Source organism: Melospiza georgiana, chromosome 2 (genome assembly GCF_028018845.1).
Source record: "Melospiza georgiana isolate bMelGeo1 chromosome 2, bMelGeo1.pri, whole genome shotgun sequence".
In the NCBI taxonomy this organism is placed as follows: domain Eukaryota; kingdom Metazoa; phylum Chordata; class Aves; order Passeriformes; family Passerellidae; genus Melospiza; species Melospiza georgiana.
Genome location: NC_080431.1, coordinates 92666633 through 92690063, shown reverse-complemented (window position 1 = coordinate 92690063; position 23431 = coordinate 92666633). Strand labels below are relative to the sequence as shown.

Genomic DNA, 23431 nt, shown 5'->3' with positions numbered 1-23431 from the left:
CAGAGACACTGAAGTTCAACAGCCACAGTTAAAAGTCACCTTGAACAAACAAGGGAATTACCAATAATTTCCACTGTTCCCATCAGCTCAGCTGCACTGGAGAGGATGTGTGAGTGGAAAGCCTACCAGGCATGACTTGCAGCTCCCTCTCTCCACAGTCAAATGAACTTTAAAGACAACTTCAGGAAATCCAGAACTCATCCAGCAATGCTTCCACAGTAACACAAGGGATCCTCTTCTCACAGAAATACCATTGCAGGGCTACAAAGATGGACTGAAGAGAGGTGCTGCACTGCTGTTTCTGAAGTTACAGTGGCAGCAGCAGCTTGTTACTCCTCATTTCCTCCCACACCACAGTGGGGCAACAGCACTTGATGGCTGATGTTGGAGAACACAACTGAAGTCATTACAAGGCAGCCTACACACTCACTTCACCACCTGGATGACCTTTCTAAGGAGAAACACCCAAAATCACCTGCTGCAGCCTATGTAACCCTGATAACATTCCTGCAGATCCAGTAAGTAATACATAAAGACAGAGAGAAGAGCAGCTATGACTATGAATTTATGGAAGCAACTACAGAAGTTCAAGGTGCTAGCAACAAGAAAATCTCCTGCAAAAACAACTTAAAATGACTTTATTTTTTAAGAATATTAGCACAATATTTACAAAATAATTTTATGTTTCATAAATAAAAACAGTTTCTTGGGTAAAGACTATAGATCTATAGATATTTAAAATGTCTATATATTTATATATCACACATATGTACACACACAAATGAAAGCATACAGTTATGAAAAACTTTGGTTTAAATTACTGGTGGGAAAGGGCTGGCTAGGTGTACCAATGATTTTTTGAACTCCCACTTTTAAATTCCCACCTACAAGAAATCCAGCCCTTAATGCAACAGGATGGTGGGTTTCTCCCATTTCTGGGGCCACGATTCTGCAGCACATAGCCAGCCACTGAGCTCCTCAGGTTTTGACAATTCCTAGGAACAGCTCCGCCTGATCCCACGGTGACACAGCGGGGTTCTGCTGCAGTTTGCTTTAGAGAAATGAACATAAAGCTATTATACGTAATTGTTTTTATAAGGCAGAATACCTCAACAGAATTCCAGTTAATTTGGTTTTTTATTCCTCTGCTGCTAAGACTTGCAACTTGACAGAGGGAATCACTAGTTATAAATAGGGAGCACTGCACAATACTAAATTAATAAAATTTTTATATTGAATTGTAATGGAGAACCATCTCCCATCTTTAGTTCGGTATCACTGAGATTATGGAAAAACCTGCACCAAAAGATTCATCTGTAAGAGCTCAAACCTTACGTGAATACTCCCACTGGCTAAGCAGGACAGTAAATGAGAGCCATACATGTTTCTCCCACATTTTATCGCATGGGTGACCCTCTTCCCTGTGTCCACTTCCACTAATCCCAGTGAGGGCTGGCCCATAGCTTGCTTTAAATGGCTCAATCCTGCAGCCTTGGCAAGAGGGATGATTATGACAGGACCTACTGTAAAATATGACACCTCAATTTTGCTTTGCTAAATTCTTAATGCGACTCGGAGTTTGACGTGTAGAGACCCAAATCCCTGCAACATGCACCCACAGAATGGATATGAACCTTGGTTTGTAACATTCAATTCTGAGAACTGCCAAATTACTCAGGATCTTTAAAAACATGGATTTTATTACGTTAAGCTGTTTGGCAACAGCTTTCCAAACCAAATTTTAAATTGTTAGAAGGAGAAAACCGTGTGTGCCTTTGAAATACAGTACCTTAGTACAAACAGGAAACAGTGTCAAGATTTCTACAAAGCATACGCAAAGTCCAAGAGCAGCCAACTATATTGGAACAACTCTCAAAATAGCTGTAAAACATAGCAGAATCTCATGGAATGTGCAAGTCCTAGTAAACTGATTTTTAACCATATCATTAGATATATATACAGAAACTGAGCTTCCTCACTCCTCATCAGCTCTTCCTACTTTTTATTCTATGTATTTGTGATGTAATGGCAGCAACACAAACCTGGGCCAGAAATTATATAGCTCTTTTCCTTTCAAGAAAACAAGGTTTTAAACTGTCAAAAATATACTAAATAGGAAACTTCTATTTTTTATGAAGCATCCGCGACTTTCACAAATTCACTGAGTTAAGAAAGCCTGCAATTGCTTCCAGTTCCACACACTGCACAACATGAACACACACAAGAACCACATTCAGCATTAAGATTACCAGCTCCTGTGCTCTGTAATTCCAGTGCTGAATTAGGCTCCAACAGCTAAGCAGTTTCCCATCAAAGGGTACAGAGGAGGCACGGAGAGCCCTCTCACTGGACAAAAATATCAGCCACCAGAGCACACATGACTACTGTCCACAGAGAGGAATACTAACATCTCCTGGAATTAGAACTTTGTTAATAATTTCAAGAGAGCTGGGAATAAACTTTGTACTTATGCAACTTTGTGACTAACTTTGTATTTCTTTAATAAAAATTTGCTGAATGTCATAAAAGATGTATTTGTACAATTTCTACTTCCTGCTTGTATCATACACATAAACCATACTTTGTCCATGCACACAAATAAAGAAAACAATAGTCTAAATGGTATTGCAATTTCTGGGCTCAGCAGGCCCATTATCAAAGCAGTGACTAATGATAGTTTTTGAAAATAATACCACTAAGGATTACTTCAGGGAGACTCTGTACTGGGCAAACAGTGCTTTTTATAGTCTCACCCTCAACCATCCCATGTACACCATAACAAAAGAAAATAAAGATCACATGTGGGCAAACACACATGTTCCTTGCTACAGCTGCTGTGACTATAAAATTATGTCATTTATATCAAAAGCACTTTTGCCACACATGCAAAACAACTAGAGTCCTGAATTTCTTCTCGATGAGTAGTGCATCTTCAAGGCCACGGTGTATCAACAACGGTGTACTTTTTATATACGCATCACATAGCTCTGCGGTTCTGGGAATTTAAAAAGAAAGAAAAAGAAATATTGTTTGGGAAGAACAGCAATGCTATGCAAGTCACAGCTTACAGATTTATTTTTTTCCATTTCAAAATTGAAAGCACATTTAGCATTCAAATAGTGGGAAAAATGCTACTAACAGCAAGTGATGTTTCAGCCTCTCCACAAAAGAAAGGTGGACACTGTCTTGGAGCTTTCACTCATGAATTTGAATAAGCTGAAGTGGCTCACAGGCTCAGCTGCCTGACCCACCCTGTCCATATATTCTAATACTGGTTTACTTTCACATGCTACTTTGTAAGCTGGTCAGCTTCAGCATCTGATTCATCCCTGCTTCAGTCCGTGTGTGAATTTTCCAGGGAAGGTTAGCATAGAAGCAGGTAAAGCTCAATAGGTTACTGCCTCCAGCATGTGAGTCAGAGCATTTGCCTTCCATCTGTAAAACCTTCTGTCACTGGTTAGGAGCCATCTTTCAGAGCAGAAAAAAACAGACAGATTTGTACCTCTACCCTAAAATTAAATAGGTAGTTGACAATTTCTGTGCTTTTGGAAACTCCACCTCTAGAGCACTAGAGGGTAGGTTTTCATAACCTAAATGAAACCCAAGAAAAAACAGGCAACTTAAAAATTGATCTCAAATCAAAATTCTGCCTTGTTCTTCAGAAGGCTGAGGTAAATGTAGAGAGCCCATCCTGATCTTCCTTCTGGTCTGCTCTGAATGCAATGGACTGGCAAATATCTACTTGTTTCCTGGTCTCAACTCTGTCAGGAGTAAGCAGTAGTCAGTCCTGGAGCAGGCCCTGCCTTCCACTCCATCCAGCTGAGATTACACTAACTGGTATACATTTACCAATGTATTTATGAGACACCAATGCACTTGTCCTTTGTACTGTAGAAGTGTAATCCTATTGGTTTAGAAAATAATTATATGGGACATTTGGATGAACCAAATGTAGTAGTCATAAGTAAAACAAATTGAACAGCACATGGTATTTGTAAGGAAACCTGTTTTTTAAACTCGTACACCTGTTTTCAATTACAGCTAACTAGTATCTCACTTATTTGCTTGCTGTCAATTCATGCCTCCTATAAATGGCATAATATAAAAGTATTTCAAGTGAGCTAACAGATTTGGAGTGAGTTTACTCTTCCTTCCAAGTATCAAAATGTTGTAATTAAATATAGGAATACTAGGCTAAGGGTCTAGTGATACCTCATGACAAGCTTGCTCAGTATTCAGGGAGAAACCTAAGTAACAACAGCATCAACAAGGGCTTTTTTTTTTATCCTATTCCCATGAAAAGTACAGCTGCTGAATAGGAAAGACTCGATAGTACTGTTTTCATTTTCAAACCTTCTCATCTAGCCTAAAATTTAAGCTCTTCAATGAGAGCAATCTGAAAAGTAATAAACTGAGTGAAATCTGACTAGAATACAATCTAACAAAAAAAGAGAATTCAAGTAACACCTAAAGAGGGGGAGAGGGAGAGAAAGTTAATTTTAAACCACTTTCCTGTGGTGATCCATTGAGGATCACCAATTAAAATGCAGAGAGAAAGCTTAGTCATATCAACAACAACAAAAGAAACAAAAAACAAAAACAAAAAATAAAAAAACACCAACATAAAACAACCAAAAACCCAAAACCACACCCAAACAGAACAACTCACCACCATTCCATGCATCTTAAATATTCCACAAGCAAAAAGGAAACATAAAGCTATTTGACTTTCCACATTTGGTCACAAACACTATTGCACAGTTCTCTCACTGACTCATCCTCTCCACTGTTTAGGAATACACATTCTTCCCCTATGTTTGATATAGGATACATGTATTCTTTCTTTACAATTAAATACAATTTGAGAAAGAACAGCACCCGCCCTGAAACCTGTCCTCCAAGTTTCATTGAAATAGCACTGGGTTATTCTAAACATCAAAACCCTCAAATGCTGAGCCATTAAAACAAGCATGTGTTAGACTTACCATCATTCTAACATCACTCCTTTTGCATCTTTAAAAGTCAAGAAGATGGATTAGTAATGAGTGAAAGAGAAATAAATGCTTTACAGGTTAGTATTCATATTAGTTCTGAAATTCAGGTTAGAACTTGCTACTACTCAGCATGCCAATTAGTGAACTTAATAGCAAAAAAAAAAAAAAAATTCAAAGTCATCCCTTTTTCACTGTAAATTTCCCTCACCTCAAGTGCTATCAGTCTCTCAACACCATGAGAGTTGCCCCAACCCAAGGAAATCCAGAAAGAATAGAGTGGTAAGGATCGATTTCGCTGTGATCATTAAGTATTTCACCCAAAAAAATCTTTATGAATTAACATCAGTCTTCAATACGAGTCCCTTAAAAGCTGGACATTTTGCAAAGCAAAGAGGGTGGACATAGTATAGTGAGATACTAGATTTGTCCTAAAACAGTCAAACAGTGCCTCTGGCTAGCAAGCATGGTGGCATAAAACAGAGAGTCTGGAGCTGCAGGCAACCTTTTATTGAGAAATCAAGCTCTTACTGACTCACAGAGCCACATAAGTTGCCACACTGATCTGCCATCTTAGAGTTGTGGTAGTGGCAACTAGAACTATCTTTATCCATAATTAATCCCTTAATGAGAAGAAAAACCTTGAATATCACCTACCATTTAGTGGTTCTTCTACAGCTTTCTGCAAAACATTTAAAAATATATATATGTATAAAAAGCCTTCATGTTTACTTCTGGCTGGCCACAGTTAAATTACTCTAATTGACATATACAGTAAGTAGTGATTCTATAAAAACGAAGAAAGCTTAATGTTAATCAAATTAATGACTAAAGCTCTGGAAAAAAAATATCAGTCAATAGCTGCATTCTCCAAGTAGTTTTCCCTACTGTGATGTTTACCCAGATGAGATACCCCTACGTGGCAGCGGAAGCCATGCAGATATTACTTTTAAGCTCTAAAACCTAACTGATAATTTCTGTCATTTGATCAATGGTTAGTAACAAAGCAGCACAACTAAAAAAGAAAAGAAAATTAGTAGCCAAGCAAATCAAGTGGAATCTCCTCAGAAAGAAATACATGACAGCTGTGCATTTAGTCTGGTAGACAATCATCAGAAACAACACATGCAACCTACAGAAATGCTAAAAAAAAATCAGTACTTGGTTAAGATGGCAGATTTCAAAAACACACCTTTTTGCCCTCTGACTCAGGAAAATTTCAATAATAATTTTTTTAAGCATGCCCCAGTGTGAAAATTATGCCCTTCACCAATATTAAGTTTTCCACAGTCATTAGATGACACAGAATCAAAGTGTATTCTTAAAACTACTTCAAACCTATTTACTGCCTCAAAGCACAGCAATATAGGCTGAAGAGCCCTTGATGGAAACAAGCAGGATGTTAACACACTCCAGTTTCCACCAGGAATTTCCCTAGCAGCCCTAAGTTCATAAACACAAATTAGATCACTTGAATTCCTCTGTAACTAGCCCTCACCTATCTGCAGCTGCAAAGAATATATTTGTACTAGCTGAGGTTTCCAATGACATCTAAGTTTTAAAAACTTCTTTTGATTTCATTTTCTGTCCCAAATTCAGAGAGTAACATGATGTTCATTCCTGTGCTGCTGTGGCTATTTATTTCTCACTTCTTTGCTGCCATGGAAGACCACCTTGTGGGGAGAGCAGCTCATAAAGAGAACAGAGTTCCCATCAAAGGATGCTATTTTGCATGCTTTTATTTACAAGCAAAGCTTATTTACAAGCCAAACTAAGTTAAGGAAAAAAAACCCACCCTCCTCTTGCCCTGTTTACTTCCCTTCTACAAGTAAGCACAAGGATGTTAGATAAAGGCAAGATTTCATTTTGAATGACGCATACTTTAAATTAACTTCTCAGCTCATTTTTATATCATCTCTTAGCCTCTTTCTTCCGTTTTTTAAAGCTCTGTGCACTTATATTCCTTCCATAAAGAAAGACTAATCCTCTGAAATACTATTCCTTACAATGAAAATGAATGAGAAAAAGGAAATAATTAAAAAAAAAAAAAACCTAAAAATCTCTTGTCCTAACTGCAGTCAGCTCTCACAGTTAGAAACCATCTTCCTTCAACAGCTGGGTCTCAGGCTTTAGACTGGAGACCTGAAAATGTGTCTCAAATGATGGCTGGCATCCAGAAGGTGGGATGAGTTAGTATTTGCCAGATCCCCCTGCTGCAAGGAAGTTTTACTGGTATTCTACAGCTGTGCCTCTCTCCTTGCTTCCAGAAAACACCAGAAATCAGGCAGTTCACATTCATGGATCACTCAAAAGCATTGTGTAAGTCTGTGAAAATTACTGTTTAGAAAATTATTATTCTACAATCCAAAACTACCAACTTCCTAAAAAAAAAAAAAAAACCTTCTTTAAAAAAAAACATTTTTCCATTTGTTCTGTGTTACCTAAAGACAGGCACTTTCTTTTCAGAAGGTCTCATCAAATTATGGGGCATTTTAGGAAAATCAGAAAAAAGTTCAAGGTTATGCCATCTGTATAGCCAGGAACTGAAGAGAATACCAAAGAGTTCTGGTCTACAAGACCACAGGAAAAAACCTTTTAAGTCTTTCTTACAAGCCATCTGGATGTTTTACACTCATGTTAACGAAAAAAGCTTTTTAATAAGGTGAGCAAAATGGCTTTTGAATATTCAGGTAGAAGAGTGCACTGTAAAGGAACATCAAACTTCCACCACCTTGCAGTGACAGCAATGGAAACTCCATCTGGGCACAACAGTCAGAGTAAGCCTACGTCAGGGTGGCAATTACAGTACCACAGACACACTCAATAGGGACAATGGAGACCACCAACTCACTCAACATTAGACATCCGTTACACAGCCAGAACTGTTGCTTGCTACCAACCTGGGCTGAATTCGAACTAGTGAAGAAAGGTTCAGTATCTCACTACAATCCCCTGAGCCATCTAGTCACCCCAAATTTATTAATTTTAAGCTTACCCCCGGACGAGGATGATCTTTCATTCTGGAACCTAAAATAATTACAAAAAAGTGACCAAGCAGATGAATAAATGTTACAATTAACCAAATAAAAACACAGAACCACAGAATTGTTAAGGTTGAAGAAGACCTCCCAGAACATCAAGCTCAAGCAACCAGCAAGCCCAACCCAAGCAACATCACCACCACTAACCCATGTCCCCCAAGGGGCTAAACATCACTTCCAGTGATCGTGATTTCACCATGTCCTGGGCAGTCTGTTTCAATCTTTGACCACCCTTTCAGAGAAAAAAATTTTCCTAATATCCAATCTAAATCTTCCCCAGCACAACTTGAGGCCATTTCCTCTCATCTTGTTACTTGTTACCTTGGAAAAGGTATTGTCTACTGATAAAACTTGCAACGGAGTTGTATTGTAACACACAGAATTGCAGCTTCCTTGTCCAAAGGTAATTAATTCTATGATCTGGAAATCTTAGAGCCTCTAAGCACACTTCTGTTTAGGAAACAGAATAATCACATACAGCAACTGAATGGCTCCATTCATGCACTCAGCTCTAAAGGTGAATTAGGTTACTCACTATTCATTGTGCTTATTTTGGCATGCTAGAATCTACCCCAACAGTCACATCTGACTTCTTCAGCCAGCAAAATCAAACCAGAAATGCAACATTTATGCAGACCATGAACACATAGCATTGAACATTATACAAGTTTATCAAAGTAAACCAAAGTCAATAAAACATAAATTTATTGCTGTTATTAAAAGGCTTGATTCACATCTGCCATATTTTTGACTCATCTTCATTTAACTTGGATATCAAATATTAGGCACTCTGCCTTAACTTATTCTCTACTGGAAATTCTCCCTGTCTCAGGGTCTATTTCTGGCCATGCCCACACACGGTGTGCACACATCAACCTGGGAGCCTGCACGGCTCAGTGCAGACTTGTGACTGCACTCACTGCAAACACTTCAGCAACCTGAGCCTGGAAGGAACATATCCTCAGCTGCACAGTTCTCTGTCCACAGAGGGTGGACAACCAGCAAGAGCCTGTGCACAGCTTGAAACCAAAGCCACTCTGACCCAAACTGTAGAGTCCATGCAATGTTATGCTGTGGTGTGCCAGCATTCCAATCACACACCATTGCTGGGTTTTGCTTATTTAGCACATCTTTAAATCTCTCATCTTTTTGAGATCTGATGAACAGATCAGTTTCTGAAACAATGCCTTGCTATTCTTTTCTCCTGGGTTTTAAAATTAAGCAGGAGAGAAACCAGGGTTCACTAAAATGAAAGGTATGCCTTCAAACTGCTCTTCTTTTAACCTATCTCTAACTAGTGCGAATCAGTGGGCAGATTTTTGCTTCTTTAAATCCATGTTTTGATAAGGTTTTGTCACCATCATCCCACAGCCCACTCCACAGAATCCTTTACACCCTTTTGCTCTCTTCATTCTAAGATCCAGCTGGCCAACTGTGTAAATGCAGAACTGAAACTGCAACATCCCTCCTACAACTGAAACGCTCTTACTTAAGAAACCTGGCTGTGTTGATCTCAAAACAGTTTATGATGATAAACTGTGGGTTTCTTAACTCAAGATTCCCCACACACTTTATGAAACAAAGCCAACACATACAGACAACTTCTCAGTAATTTTTATAACTATGTAACTGTGAAATCACTCCTTGTGCTCAGATAAGTTATGTCCACTTGAAAGGAAAATAATGCAGAATATTAGATGCTACTTACCCATAATTAACACGTAAGCCAGACTAAGCAAACTTGCAATAGCCATAATAGCTGAGCCAGCAATCAGAACAGACCCGTGTAATGGAGGACAGGCTGGGAAAAACACAATAAAAGAACTGTGTCAATTGACACAAAAAAAGCCCAAACACTTATTTTCAGATATAACTGCTTAGTAAAATAAATAAACCTGATACAGACAGGCATGTTTAATTTCACTTTCAAAGCTATCCCAGAACTACTCCTGCATATTTCTTTTTTTGTATGCATTCTTTAATGATACAGAGGCATTTACTGATTTATCCCGCTTAGTTGATACATCTTAAATCCCAACTGTTTTGGCCTATAATTGTATTACATGACAGAATACAATTCTGTTGTTGTTACAACAATCTGTCAGCTCAACCCAGGATGAGCTGATTCTTCTGACAGTTCAGGGTCACTGAGCTGAACTGCCCAGAGATACAGGTAACACTACAATGTATGTATTGGAGAAGAACACCCTGAAAAAAACTAGGGACACTTCACATTTACCAGCATTATAAAACATCCTCAAAAAAAAAATCCTTGTATTAATGCTTTACCAGAAATCTCTCATCAGTTTATTTTACTATTATAACTTACAGAACTTACAAATACTTCTGTAAATACTAACCAAAAGGCATAAAATTCAAATCACAACTCCACTGAAAGGGCTGTCATTTCACCCAGATTGAACAAATCTTTAGAAACCACTTCAAGGAGAAATAGGTCTTAAATCCCCAAACCAATGACTAAAATGAAGAGTATCTGCACAAAACAATAAATCAGGAACATAAAGTGCCTACGAGGAACACGAATATGCAATCTCCTACTAAATATATTGCCAAGGACAACTGGTCCTAAACTGACCCTCTTCTCTGCTGGGGGGTTCTCTGGTGGCACAGGGGAAGGCAGGGAGGCAACAAAGGCAGGCCAGAGGCAGGGATGAGAGACATCACCAGTGTGTGCTGGTTAGCTGGTGCTCCCTCACCACAGTGACAGTAACTTTTTCAGTGATGAAACAGTGTCAGCCACAACCCCACTTACAACAGCCCGAGAACAAATCCAGGTTTACTGTTTCTACATTTACCTTCTTAATGTGTTTTAATGGTATTCATTGAAATATTAATGGACTCAGTTTAGCAAGGAATGTCTGACTGAATCACTTAACTTAAAATTATTATTATTTAATTTCTAAATACCCTAGGCCCCAGTAAGAATAACAATAGTCACCCAAAATCAACACTAACATGCAAAATTAAAACAATTAACTTTTTTTTTAAAGCAGATGCTCACAGAATGCAGTCATGAAACTGATGTATGTAATACTTCCTTTAGGCTATTCTTCTTTCACCACATAAAAGTATTAGCACAGTAGTCCTAAACTACATTTACAGAAGTTACTAGTTAACTTTCCATGTAGTAAAGCCATTTTCACAAATTTTAAGTGTTAGAAATAAACAAACATCAGGTGTAGACAAGAGTAAAAGGCACACTTTCACAGAAGACTTAAGTGCTTACCTGAGACACACAGTGCAAAACCAACTATAGCAATTATAAATCCAAGAAGTTTTAAACCTATCAGAGCCAATGTTGCCTGCAGCAGACTGTCAAAAACTGGGGAAAAAAGAAATAAAATTATAAAATTTAACTACAGAGATGTAAAATACAGGTAATTGCATAAAGGTAGAAATCAGATTCTCCTAAATTCTAAGCTCAGCCAACCAGCATGGTAACAAATCTACAAGTCACTGCAAGTCAAGGCTCCTGTATGTATACATAGACATACACTTTATATATATATATAACATTATAAACAAACTACAATTAGAAAAAAGGGAACACACATTCTCAGAGCCAATTATCCAACCCACTCCCTAAACCCAGGAAAGGTGAGCAGAAATCACTGATGTGCCACCCTAAATTCACTGTTCAAGAAGACTTGTACATCTTCTGTGAAGCAACTCTGCCCAACAAACACAGGCTAAACATTTTGTTTTAAGATACTATACATGTGATGAACCCAGCATGCTATTGTAGCACCTGTTTATAAAAATTAGAGTATTTTGTAGATTATGGAAGTAGCTCAGTTTGCTTCAATCCATGTGTTAGTAAGTTAAGAAATACTCACCAATTCCAAACATGATGTACTGAAGCGGTACCAAAATCACAGCAGGGATTACAAGGAGGCCAAGACCAGCCTGATTCTGTACAGTATAGCCATCTGCAAACATTTATGTGGCAATCAGTAAAACCAAAATTGTTAGCTGGATAAATGCATAAAGCAACAAACATAAATCACTGGCATCACCAAATTTCCCACTGAATGAACCACAAGTCACTCTCTAGTCCCTAATATTCACCCAAGGCAGTAGGACAGAAAATATACATAAATTTTGAGTCAGTATCTTCCTACGATCACTTGAGGGCCTGACAAACCCAATGCTGTTTCTGCTGTAGTCTGTATATTCTTTTTATTTAAAAATTTAGTAGATGGCAACTAATAGGTGGTACTAACATCCATACTACAGAACTGAAGCCATTCTTTTCCGCTCTTATTCTCTTAAATTGAGAGCAATTTTAATCACTTACCTTGCATAAAGAGAGCAGCACCTACACCAACTAAAACTGCAACGATGACAAGTGCTACAATAGTGCACACTTTCCTCTGAGATTCAATTTCATATTTTAAGCCTTAAAGAGACAGAGAGGAAAACAATCAGACACACGGATTCTCTCACTGAAATACACAGATTTATGACTTGGACTGTCCCTAAGTAAAGAAACTCAAACTCCTAAAATTTACAACTATATCCACTCCCAAGATTTAATTTGTTTTTATTAATTGATATGGTTAATATGGCTTACTCAGAAAAATGACACCTGGCATCAGCGTTCTAGTCAAATTCTTACTTTCTCCTTTCATGCAGTTCAGCTGATATGTTATCAGAATAAGTCTGGAACATGGTACAGGTTAATTCAGGTAGATGCACTGCTGATATTTAAATGTTACAGTAAATTTGTTACTCAGGTGGATGTCAAGAGAGGGATTAGAAATTCCAGATTTCATTCTCTTCTTTATGACACTGTGTGAGCTCAGACACATCACATCACCTCTGTCCCCAAAGGAACTTAAATCCTAAAAGTCAGTCCTGTAAACGAAAGTCACAAAAATCCACCTCAAACAAACCAATACAACACCTCCCAACGCACAAAACCAAGAAAACAAACATTTACAAATAGTACACAGAAGAATCATGCCCAATTTAAAAACCTAATTAAAGGCATAAAGTATCATTGGTGGATTCCCAGGTTACCTAAAAGAGTAAAATTAAAAGAAAAAAAAAATGCACCAACACAAAAAAATCCCAACAAGCAATAACTACCCCTATTTTTATTAAGTTAGAGATAGGACACCTCATTTGCCCCACAGAAGCCAAGAATTTTCAATGAATTGTCCAAGTGCAATAACATCCAAGCAAGCTAAAATTACTCTTATAAAATGACAGTGCCTCTCCATTAAATTATTATTTTCCTAAAAATGTTGTAAGTTCTGCTATGAGAGCAGGGCAATGACAGGTTCTGAACAGATCAGAGTTTCTATACCATTATAAAATATGAAAATCAGGAATATAACAATACAGAGATAAAATAATTTTTTAAAGTATGTATTAGTTTTCAACCTTGGATCATGGATAGACCTTTGAAGGGTAACAACACTTCCAGAGATTCACGAAAAGTAATAAAGGAAGTTATACATAGATAGCTGAATATGTATGTGATTATTACAAATCATTGAGTGCACTTACTTTCCATTTCTTATTGACTTGGCTCTTACCTGAAATGTTTCTTTTTTTTAATTTGTTTACTTTTCAGAGGTCTAAAAATTGAAAAAGGCTGAAAAATCTCAAAGACTGAGGTAACAAATTGCACCATCTGAAAGACCACGACATAAAGCACACTCTGCATGGCACAGATGTTGGACAACAGTGTATAAAGAACATCTATGGATGTCTGTCACTGGAAAATTGATGTATTGCCTCTAAAAACATTTAACAAAAGCACCGATGTCAGTGTTAAATTATAACTAAGCCAGTGCTAAAAGACTAATGAAAAGATTTACATTAATAAGAGAGCACACCATCCTTCTATCATATTGATTTTATGGCCATATAATGAAACATTTTTGAATTATTCAATAATGTCATGGTGAATCAACTGTGAAGAAAAGCTTCACACAAACCACGCCTCTGTGTATTATCTGGATCAATTTCCACACATCTTTTAGATGTGAGTATCACCTTTCATTTTACATGGGTGCCTTTATGCACGGAAATGATTTCAGGACAATCAGCAAAGAATTAAAGAGCAAATACTTACCAATAAAAGTTAACTGAGCTGCACATAAAATAACAAGGAAGCACACCAATGATATGATGACAGCCTTCTCCATTAGAAGGAACCATGATCCTAGTGAATAAACAAAGAAAATTAGTAGGAAGAGAGCAAAAGCTGAGCCTATTTGCTTTGCATTTATCATTCCTCTTAGGCTATGCTGTAGATTGCCCAATACTATATGAAATTCAGCATTAAGAATTATAATAATAGGCTAAGAAATCTATGTCCTCTACCTTTGTATTTTTCTATGTGACAACCTACTTCTTCAGCACTTCCAGCCATCCCAGTATTTTCCAAACTGGAACTATTAACTTCCACTGGAGCAGAGAATATGCCGGTGCTAATTTGTGGCACTACAAGCTACTGAACTTGAGGAACGACAAAAAATCTCTGTAAATCAGAAAAAAACCCCAGTATTTAGGCTAAGCAGAGAAGATATGAAAGGTCCAATCCTCAGCCATTCTATCCTACCTTCAATGGCAGTAACTCCAAAAGAAATCTGGATGTGTGGTAAGGAATACAGGAGCTAGCCAAATGAGAGGGAAACAATTTGAAGTCCTCCCAACATCATCCATCTAGATTTTTTTCCCCTGCATTTTGGATGCCATAGGCTGTTCAGTCAGTCATGCTTTAAGACCCTGTAAGCCACCTTCCAACATAAAATTCTGAAAATATCTCCACTGAACTAGAAAATGCAGTTAATTCTTGCATCTCTGCTCATGTATTTATTTAGGCTCACTCAGTGGAACCCAAAGTCTCCATTTCTTACATTATACTTTCCACCATTCCTCTGCCTGCACATTTCCTTCCACAGAAATTTCTAATCTTTACTAAGATGCATTTGTTGCATTGTTCTCCATACATAAAAGTGGTATCTGTTGCTCCAGAAACATGTAATTATGCAGCAATACCTCACAATTTTAAATGCCAATTAAATACCCTGAGGGCAGCTTCTAAGTTCACAAATTCCCCTCTTTCCCTCCCCTCCTCCCACAAGAGGCCACAGAAGTAGATATAGCGCACACAACAGAAATACACGGCAAACAGTAAGCTGAAGGCAAGAAAATGGAGAAATTGCTTCTAACTTATTACTCACTGTCCTGGTTTGAAAAGGAAGTGGGTTTTTTTGGAGTGTGGTGGTCAAACCAATAGGTGCTCAGATTTGAATATTGGCACCTGGTGTGGCCACTGAGGACATAGATACACCTCTGAGAACAAGGGGGTTAAACGCAGAGAACTCCCTGGAAAACTCTCTCTTGGTTCTGGTGGGTGAAAGAGAAAGCTCCCCTGGGGGACCAGCTGGGTTGGGCAGGAGAGGGGAAGCCATGCAGCCGGGTGAGGTAGGCCAGGGACTTGGGCAGAGAAGGGAGGTGAAGGCCTCTGGAAGGGTGGAGCAGCACAGAGAGAGAGCGCTTGTGCCATCCTGAAATTTGATTTCATGTGCTGCCATCATGGCCTGCCGAAAAGGGGGGGGGGCAGGGGGATAGGGGTGAATTTGGGGGGGACAGGTGTCCCAAAATGAGAGACTGTGCTTTTTTTGAAACTGGGCAAAGCATCCTTAAAAGGGGACCCCTAGAAGCAGCTCTGGTCCATGCACAGTAGTGAGAGCACTGGGCACAGAAGGAAGATGTCACGATGACAAATGATTTCCGGGTGGTGCCACGTGTGACATGGAAACACAAGAGGTCTCAACTGTACTTCCAGGGGAAGCTTATGGCACAAGAGGGACTCCTCTCCTCTTGATGAACTGAGAATTGATTATCTGAAGGATAGTGATGGACTGAGAGTTAGTGATCTGAGGGGTGGTAACTGAATTGAGAAGCCAAGGTTTTGTCCTACTGTGGTGTATTGGAAGTTTGGTGAGGGAAGGAGGAATGTTTTTGGAAGGTTTTCATTCTGAGCTCTGTGTGTGGTTTTTTTTACATATAGTTGTAGGTTAATAAAGTTTTTTTTCTTTATTTCTAAGCTGGAGCCTGCTTTGCTCTGTTTCTGATCACATCTCACAGTAGACACCAGGGAGAGTATATATTCATGGGGGCACTGGCATTGTGCCAGCGTCAAACCATGACACGCACCAAACAAGGCTGATTCACTGAATTGTTTGATGCAAGGCTTTTTGCTTTATCTGCAATATTGAAAAAGCAACTGATATTGAACAGTAACTTGCAACCACAGTGGCTCCTCCCTAGATAAGCCAAATCCCAGTGATGCTGTTTGATGCAACTGCAAATAATTAAATAACTGCAAGCAGAGACTCTGAGAGCCACTTCACTTCCTCTGCAGCACTTCCAGCTGACATCATCCAGCGTAAAGAGAAAGCAACCAAGAAGCCTGGTATCTGCTGGGGCTTCAGCATGCAACACAGAATCATGTCTGGTCCTTGAGTCTGAAAGAATTTCCTGCACAGAAGAGTTTGCAATACTGCAGACACATGCAACATGCAAGGAAGAGGCTGAAATGAAAATGCTGAAAGCATTTTCCTGGAAATATACTTCCATTACTCTGGTACTTCATAGTAATCAACTGAACTCCTGGCATAAAGCAGTGCTTTGAGAGCCAATATAGGGCAGCCAGTTCCAAGCCAAGAAGAGAGACTTCCAGACTGGGGAAAGAAGAGTGAAGAGAAGAGTAAAGGGAAAGAAAACAGGGGGAAAAGCCAAGGAAGAAAAGAAATGAGGACAATGAAATAAGAGAAGCAAAAAAGCAGCAAGCAAAAAGATGAAAGATGATGAAGAGAGGAAAATGAAATAGTGAATGAAAACTTGACAGTCACTCTCCTGATTAGGAAAGTGTGTCTGTGCACAAAGACGAGAGCAATTGCACAGAAATCTTGCTCACACTTTTACTGCCTAGGTGAATCCAGGAATTCTTTAAGAGAGATGGAGGACAGCTGCCTCTTGTATGACTATCTTTGTTGAAGCATCAATTGAAGCATGGTAGTAGTGACAGCATGAATTCATTGCTCAGAAATGATGCAGTGAAGACTGGTACAGGATTTCCATTATCCACTAACCCTTTTCAAAATTCACTCACTAAAACTTTTTTCGATTAGCTTATTGTCTCAAGAGTTTCTCTAGAACATTGAGGAGGAGCAAGCAACAAAAAGTTGTGCAGAAGAACTGAGAGAGAGAGCAAGCGACTGTTTTCCTTCACCCTCAAACCTAAGTTTTATGTTTTCTAGCATATACTCTCAAACCTAATGCAACCTCAAGAGTTTTTCACTAACCACATTCCTCCGATGTTTCGTCGTCGCAACTGTCAACTAGAAAATGAAATTAGAAAAATTATATCAGTTTCCTGCTCTGTTGTCTTTATACCGATTTCTTAATTATAAACACAAAGAAAATAAAACTTGCAAATGGGACTTGATTCTCCTACATTCTCAAGCCTTGCTTCCTCTTCTGGAGAGTAACACTGAATTGCATAAACAGTCAAAAAAGTCTGAGTAAGCTGTAAGAGAATGAACAGAAACCACATGTACCTCTTTTCTGTTTTTGCAGCATTCTAAGAAAAGAATGATATTCTAGCATCTTCCCTTTCAGTGGCTGTGCCCTTCTCAATTTCAGGATCATGTTTGCTATGCAGGGTATGTGGTTAACTCAACAACTAGATCCAAATGAGAATTACACAAATGCCTGCAGGAGGACACAACATCTGTTTGAGCTTCACAAATATTTTATTGTGAAGTGTGAAAACTAATAGCAAAACCAAAAAAATTCTGGAGTGTGTGGGTAAGGCTCCGTGTGCTACATATATGGAACACATTCAGTGCTTCCAAGCAGCTCTCCAGAGGCAAGTCTCCTGTGCAAAAGAGATGAACAGGGCACACCTATGTCCAGTGAAACTGTCACATCTGCACAGCCCTGGACAGATGACACAAGTACAGCAGAACCCATTATCCAGCAGCTGAGGTGCTGGAGAACGTGGGCTGGGACTGACAAGATAAAGCAAAACAGCTCTCTAGATGAGAAATTCATTTAGTCAATCTCATTCATTTCAACATCACTTTCAACACCATCTTTTGAAGATGACATTTAATGCTAGAAAACCACAACAAGTGGCCATCTAGCAGTAGCATTTTCAACCTTGCTAGAAAACTGCCGACTTTCAGACTGAGTTTTAGAGCTCTTAAAACAGAATTTCTATTAGTTCTACCTGTAGCTTTCCAGCAGAGTTAAAGGTTGCAAGAAGTAATTCTTCCAAGAAAAGATCTCTGCAGACACTGTGATGGATGTATACATTCCAGTATTATGGAGATGATCAGAAATATGTCACACAATAACATGAGACTGCTGAATATATCAGCATCTACATAATCAAAAATATGTGGTAAAACATAGATTTTCCTATATAGGACCTAAATCATGCTCAGACATTATTACAGAATGAAAAAATGTGTTCAGATCTTTCCCATGGAAGCACTCCCCTCTAACTTAAACCTAAATAAGCCATATTAGCTTACAAGTTAGCAGGCCTGGGTGCTACATATTTTACATTTCACTTTAAAGATCACATTGCCATGTTCATTATTTTCTCTTTCCCTTAAGATTTTGTTTGCTTACCCCTTCCAATAGGTTCTGAAACAATAGCAGGCAACTCACCTGAGCTGTTTACAAGCTGCATTCTTATTTTTCCTTCTCTGTTTGATTCTGTTACTTTACAGCTGTAATTTCCAACAACTGCTTGTCGACTGCTAATCGCCAGCGAGGCCACACCCTTGATTAATTCCGACGGGGATAGAAGTCTTGCAGACGAAAATGAGGGATGACGATTAATGTTCTTGGTTCCTCCATGATAAGAAAAAATTATAACTCCTTGACTTGTCCATGTAACAAACATGAATTTTTCACTGTTCTGGATTAGATTAGTCGCGTAACAAGGCAAAACTACGGTTCTATTACAGTCATTTTTTTCTATAATACTCGTCCCAGAAAGTGTCAACTGGGCAGAACCTACAAAGAAAAATGAAAATGGACACATTAGAATTATTTCTTAATACTCAAAAACAAAGAAATAATTACAAGTGCATTGGGAAAACAAAACAAACTCTCCCGTGAAACCACAAAAAGAGATTCATGCTTCAAGGGATCATCAGAAGATGAATAAGAAGACAATTCTACAATTCTAATTCTACACAAACTCAAGCCATTCTCACCATAATTTAATATATAGCTATGATAACCCATCATATACACTTGAAAAAAAAAATTGGGTTGCCATTTATTTACTTGGACACTTCTATTTCACAAGGGGAAATTCTGTCTGGTTTCTGCAAAACCTACAGATAACATTAACCATAGACTGTGCCACTGATGTTCAGTTTTTTGCTGCTGATCGCACAATACAAACTGAGGTCCAGCATCAGCTCCACCCAAACTCCCTTTACAGCTCATTAAGGACACAGGGAAGAAAGTCTCATTATTACACTTCTGAGAAAAGGCAGGCAGGGAGGGCAGTTAGGCAAGAAAGCTTTGTCACTTGTTCCCTCTCATCTCTGAAGGTGGAGCCAAATGCCCATAGGTTTAGATCACTTCTTGCGAATTCTCTTTTCCTTTCCAGTGAAGAACGTGCACACACAATACCAGATATTAAATAAGATTACTACTTAGTATTTCACTGCATACACAACAAAATGGAAAATGGAGAATTTGTAAAAATCACCAACCTGTAGTACAAATCACCATGACTAATGTCTCTAACAATCACATTCAATGCAGGTGAGGAAAAATAAACACCTCAAAGGATTACGTTACCATTGCTGGGTTTTCCCATCTCTCTCCCACATGGCACCCAGTTCTAAAACAGCAGAACTGACTGATAATTGTTTCAAGACAGACCAATGAAGATTTATCCACTAGCTCTTAAGAATATCAAAAATTGTAACAGCACTATATAAATTACATCAGAAACCAGAAAAAAACAGGTTAATTAAACTAGCTTGGATGTAAGCTACAAGGGCTTTGAATATTTTATTTTCTCTATTTTTCCTTGTTCGTATGAAATCATAACAAAGTTTAATCGCTTTTTCCATAGTAATTGCTCCCCAAAGTCCCAGAGCCATTAATAATTCAAAATGCTTTACTACATCCATCTGATAAAACCAAATATGTGAAAGGATATGAAAATCCCCTAATACTGTAAGCACTGAGACTTACAAACTGGAATAGCTCCAGAGACTTCAGGGAAACTACCTATATTCACATGTATAAAACCAGCTCAGAATGATGATATGTATTTAATGACTAAACTTAATAAGGGCAAGGGGAGAAAGAAAAAAAAAAAAAAGGAAAAGGGAAAAAAAAGTTACGTCACTATTTGCAGTAGCTCTTTAATTTTTTTTCCCCTCAAATCAAGAATCTCAGATTCTTGATTTAAAAAGAAATCCACTCCTGTTGTAAATATTGCTTTAGTATTCTAACACTATTTCCTGGATTACTACTGAATAACAAAGCTTAAAATAAACTGGCTCTGTATGTATTATGCATGACGGCGTTTCGCAATGAGGAAGAAGTATTCTCCGGTTTACTCATTGTGTTGCATTTTTAAACTAATAAAAGTAACAAAAGCAGGACAAAGGAGTCATACACAAACCTCAACCTATGCCCTAATAAAAATCTAACATATACAATTAAAACCTTCAATGGTTCTTTGTGAAATAAATTTCATATCTGTTTCACACTATATCACGATAATAACTGCTGGAATTTTTCCTCTTTTTTCAGAGCCAGCACATTCACATTTTCGCGGGCTGAGTGCTCTGCGACCCGGCTGCTTTGACGGAAGAGGTTGTGTGGCTGCCCTCGCACCGACGGGAGCCCCACGGCTTCCTGCAGATGGTTCTTCCACTACCGACTTCCCAACGATTCTGGGGCTAAGAGGAAGCCAAGAGAAGCCTCTCCCACCAGTTACCAAATCCTGCAGGCAGTGGATTACTGGGTGGGCTCTTCGCCTCCAACTTTCTCGTAGATTATCATCTTACAGGCGTCACATGAAGGTGGCAATTTTAGAGCCTTACACTACGCAGCGTGGGGGCTTCTGAGGAACTCGCAGTTGCGAAGCTGCCACAGAAAGGCTCTGCACATGCAGAGCAAATTCAGAACTGCTGCACACAGTTGGCAGAGCTGGTTAAGTGTGGTCACTGCACCTGATGGGAGCCGGCCCTTCTCACCTCCTCAAGCAAACCACGCTGGGGCACTCGACATTTAAGCCAGTCTACGGCTAACTCCGGAACCCAGACTGAGATTTCGACATGAGGTTTAAACACGCAAGTTTCGATGTGCTGCTTACTGACAGAACAACACCTACAGCACCTGCACCTCGCTGAAATCTTTTTAGCTCTGTCCCTCCCACTGAGTTTCTTCTCAAGGCAGAGAAATAAGAATTTAAGACTGCAATATCAACTGCACTTCGATGGCACACAAACCTATTAAAGATCAAGAAACGCCGCTAACCCCAGACGCTGTGCAGCGGGGGACCGGCGTGGCAGTTCAGGAAAGCACAGGGAGCTGAGCTGCCCTAATGCACAGGGAGGTGAGGAGCAAAGCTCTGGGCACGCTGTCTCTCCTCTCCCCCGCAACTTCTGAGAGGAGCAGCCCACCGCCGGCCCCGGGGACGATGCGGGAAGCCGCGGGGGCTGGATAACAGCGTGTGTTGCGTGTGTGTGTGTGTGTGTGTCCCCGCTCCTTCCCAAGGGATGGCGATCTACCACTGCGGACCCGCGGTCCCACACGCGCCGGCTGCCAGCAGGAACAGCCGGGAGTTCCGGGCAGGAGCGCCGCGAGTCCCCTCACCGAGCGGCGGGAGGACGGGCGGCGGCCGCTCCGCCCCGCTGGCCCCGGGACCGGCCTCCGTCCGCCGCCACCCGACCCTCCCCTTCCCGCGGTTCAGGGGGCGGCTCAGCGTCCCCTCGCACCCGCCTCGCACTCCGGGAGCCTCGCCGGAGACACCGCCGCGGCACACGCGCCGGGACCGCACGGGATGCGATGCATCTCGGGGCGATCGCTGCGGCCGCAGTCGGAGCAATAGGGACAACGAGACAAGGAGAGAGAAAGGCAGGAGAGCGGGCGCGGCGGGCACTCACCTGCGCGCAGGGCACCGAGCAGCACGGAGGCGGCCAGCAGCCACATGGCGGAGCGGCGGCGGTGGCGCGGCCCGGAGCAGCGACGGCTCGAGCGGGGCCGCAGCGGGCGGGCGGCGGAGGAGGGGGGAGGGTGGGCGCTCGAAGCGCTGATTGGGCGCGCCGCTGGCGCGGGGGGCGGTGCCGCCTTCACGAACAGCCCCGCGCCCCAGGCCCCCCCCACCCCACCCCGTACTCCGCAGCAGCCCGCGGGAGTTGAGCTGCGATAAGACTTGTTTTTAGTGGTGTTTCGTGTCTTTTTGAAGTGATTAGCAGGACCTATATCCCATGCCCGCCTGAGCTCCGGAGCCGCGGTGTTGTGGATCGGTTTCCCCGCAGGCACAGCGTGGCGTTCGGGGCCGCGTAAAATGGCTGCCAGGGGAAGAGGGGAAGATGCCGGCTCCAATGAAAGGGGAAGCATTGACAGGGTGATTCCTCCACCGCTTTGTTGATTACGAAACATCTTGATTTTTTTGAAGGGCAAAATCCCCGTTGGGGTGGGCAGGGCCGCGGCCCGGCGGGGGCGGGAGGGGACGGAGGGAGCGCCTTCGTTTGCCCCGTCCCTTCCCGTTAGTCAGCTGACGCCGGGGGCTGAGGGCATCCTCCTTTTCGCTAAAAGCCTGGGCAAGACCAGCTTTGCCAGGGCTACGTTTGCTCCTGCTTTTAGTTATATGCACTAAGTGCAAGTGAAACACAAAATGTTCAAAAACACTGAAGAACTTGTAAGGGATCAGTTGTTGCACTTAATTTAAAAGCGAGGATAAATGCTCCTTTTTCCTATGTTTGCAGTAATACATACATTTGACTATTTCAGCAAATGTTTCAACAAGAGGTTTTTTTTTTTTCCAGGAGTAGCTCTTCTTAGAACTTTTAATGTAGAGTTACCTTCAAATTTTGAATCTATGCATACTTTGTTCTCAAACATATGTGTTGGTGAGGCATTAAAGAAAGGACTGTTAAATATATTTGGGGAACATACCTTTATGTACATTTATAGATATGTTTATATTTGCAATGTTGCTACAAGTCCCAAAGTTCAGCAGAGGATGAAAGCCAGGGCAGAATCAAAATTCTGTGAGAAACTGAGTTTCCATAGGTTTTATGTCTCACACAGATATACTGCATTTATGGGGTTTTGCAACATTTATATTGGCCTTAT

The 23431-nt window shown here is 40.3% G+C and overlaps 1 protein-coding gene across 4 annotated transcripts; it reads right to left on the bottom strand.

Moving 5' to 3' along the window:
- Positions 1-610: 610 nt before the first annotated feature.
- CD47 (CD47 molecule) lies at positions 611-22340 on the bottom strand. Of its 4 annotated transcripts, none has more exons than XM_058043757.1 (11): positions 22237-22340; positions 18758-19108; positions 14139-14228; positions 12351-12452; positions 11890-11982; positions 11280-11375; positions 9741-9833; positions 7987-8018; positions 5649-5673; positions 4986-5013; positions 2906-2995 (listed from the first exon to the last, which is right to left on the bottom strand). In XM_058043757.1, exons 1-10 carry the CDS (start codon positions 22280-22282, stop codon positions 4988-4990), a joined length of 954 nt encoding a protein of 317 aa, XP_057899740.1. In that variant the 5' UTR covers positions 22283-22340; the 3' UTR covers positions 2906-2995; positions 4986-4987. The 4 variants fall into 4 exon arrangements, 2 of the variants coding, with proteins under 2 accessions (XP_057899758.1, XP_057899740.1); XR_009115907.1 differs by having other exon boundaries at positions 2950-2995; positions 5649-5778; XR_009115906.1 differs by having other exon boundaries at positions 2925-2995; positions 4986-5778.
- Positions 22341-23431: the final 1091 nt, after the last annotated feature.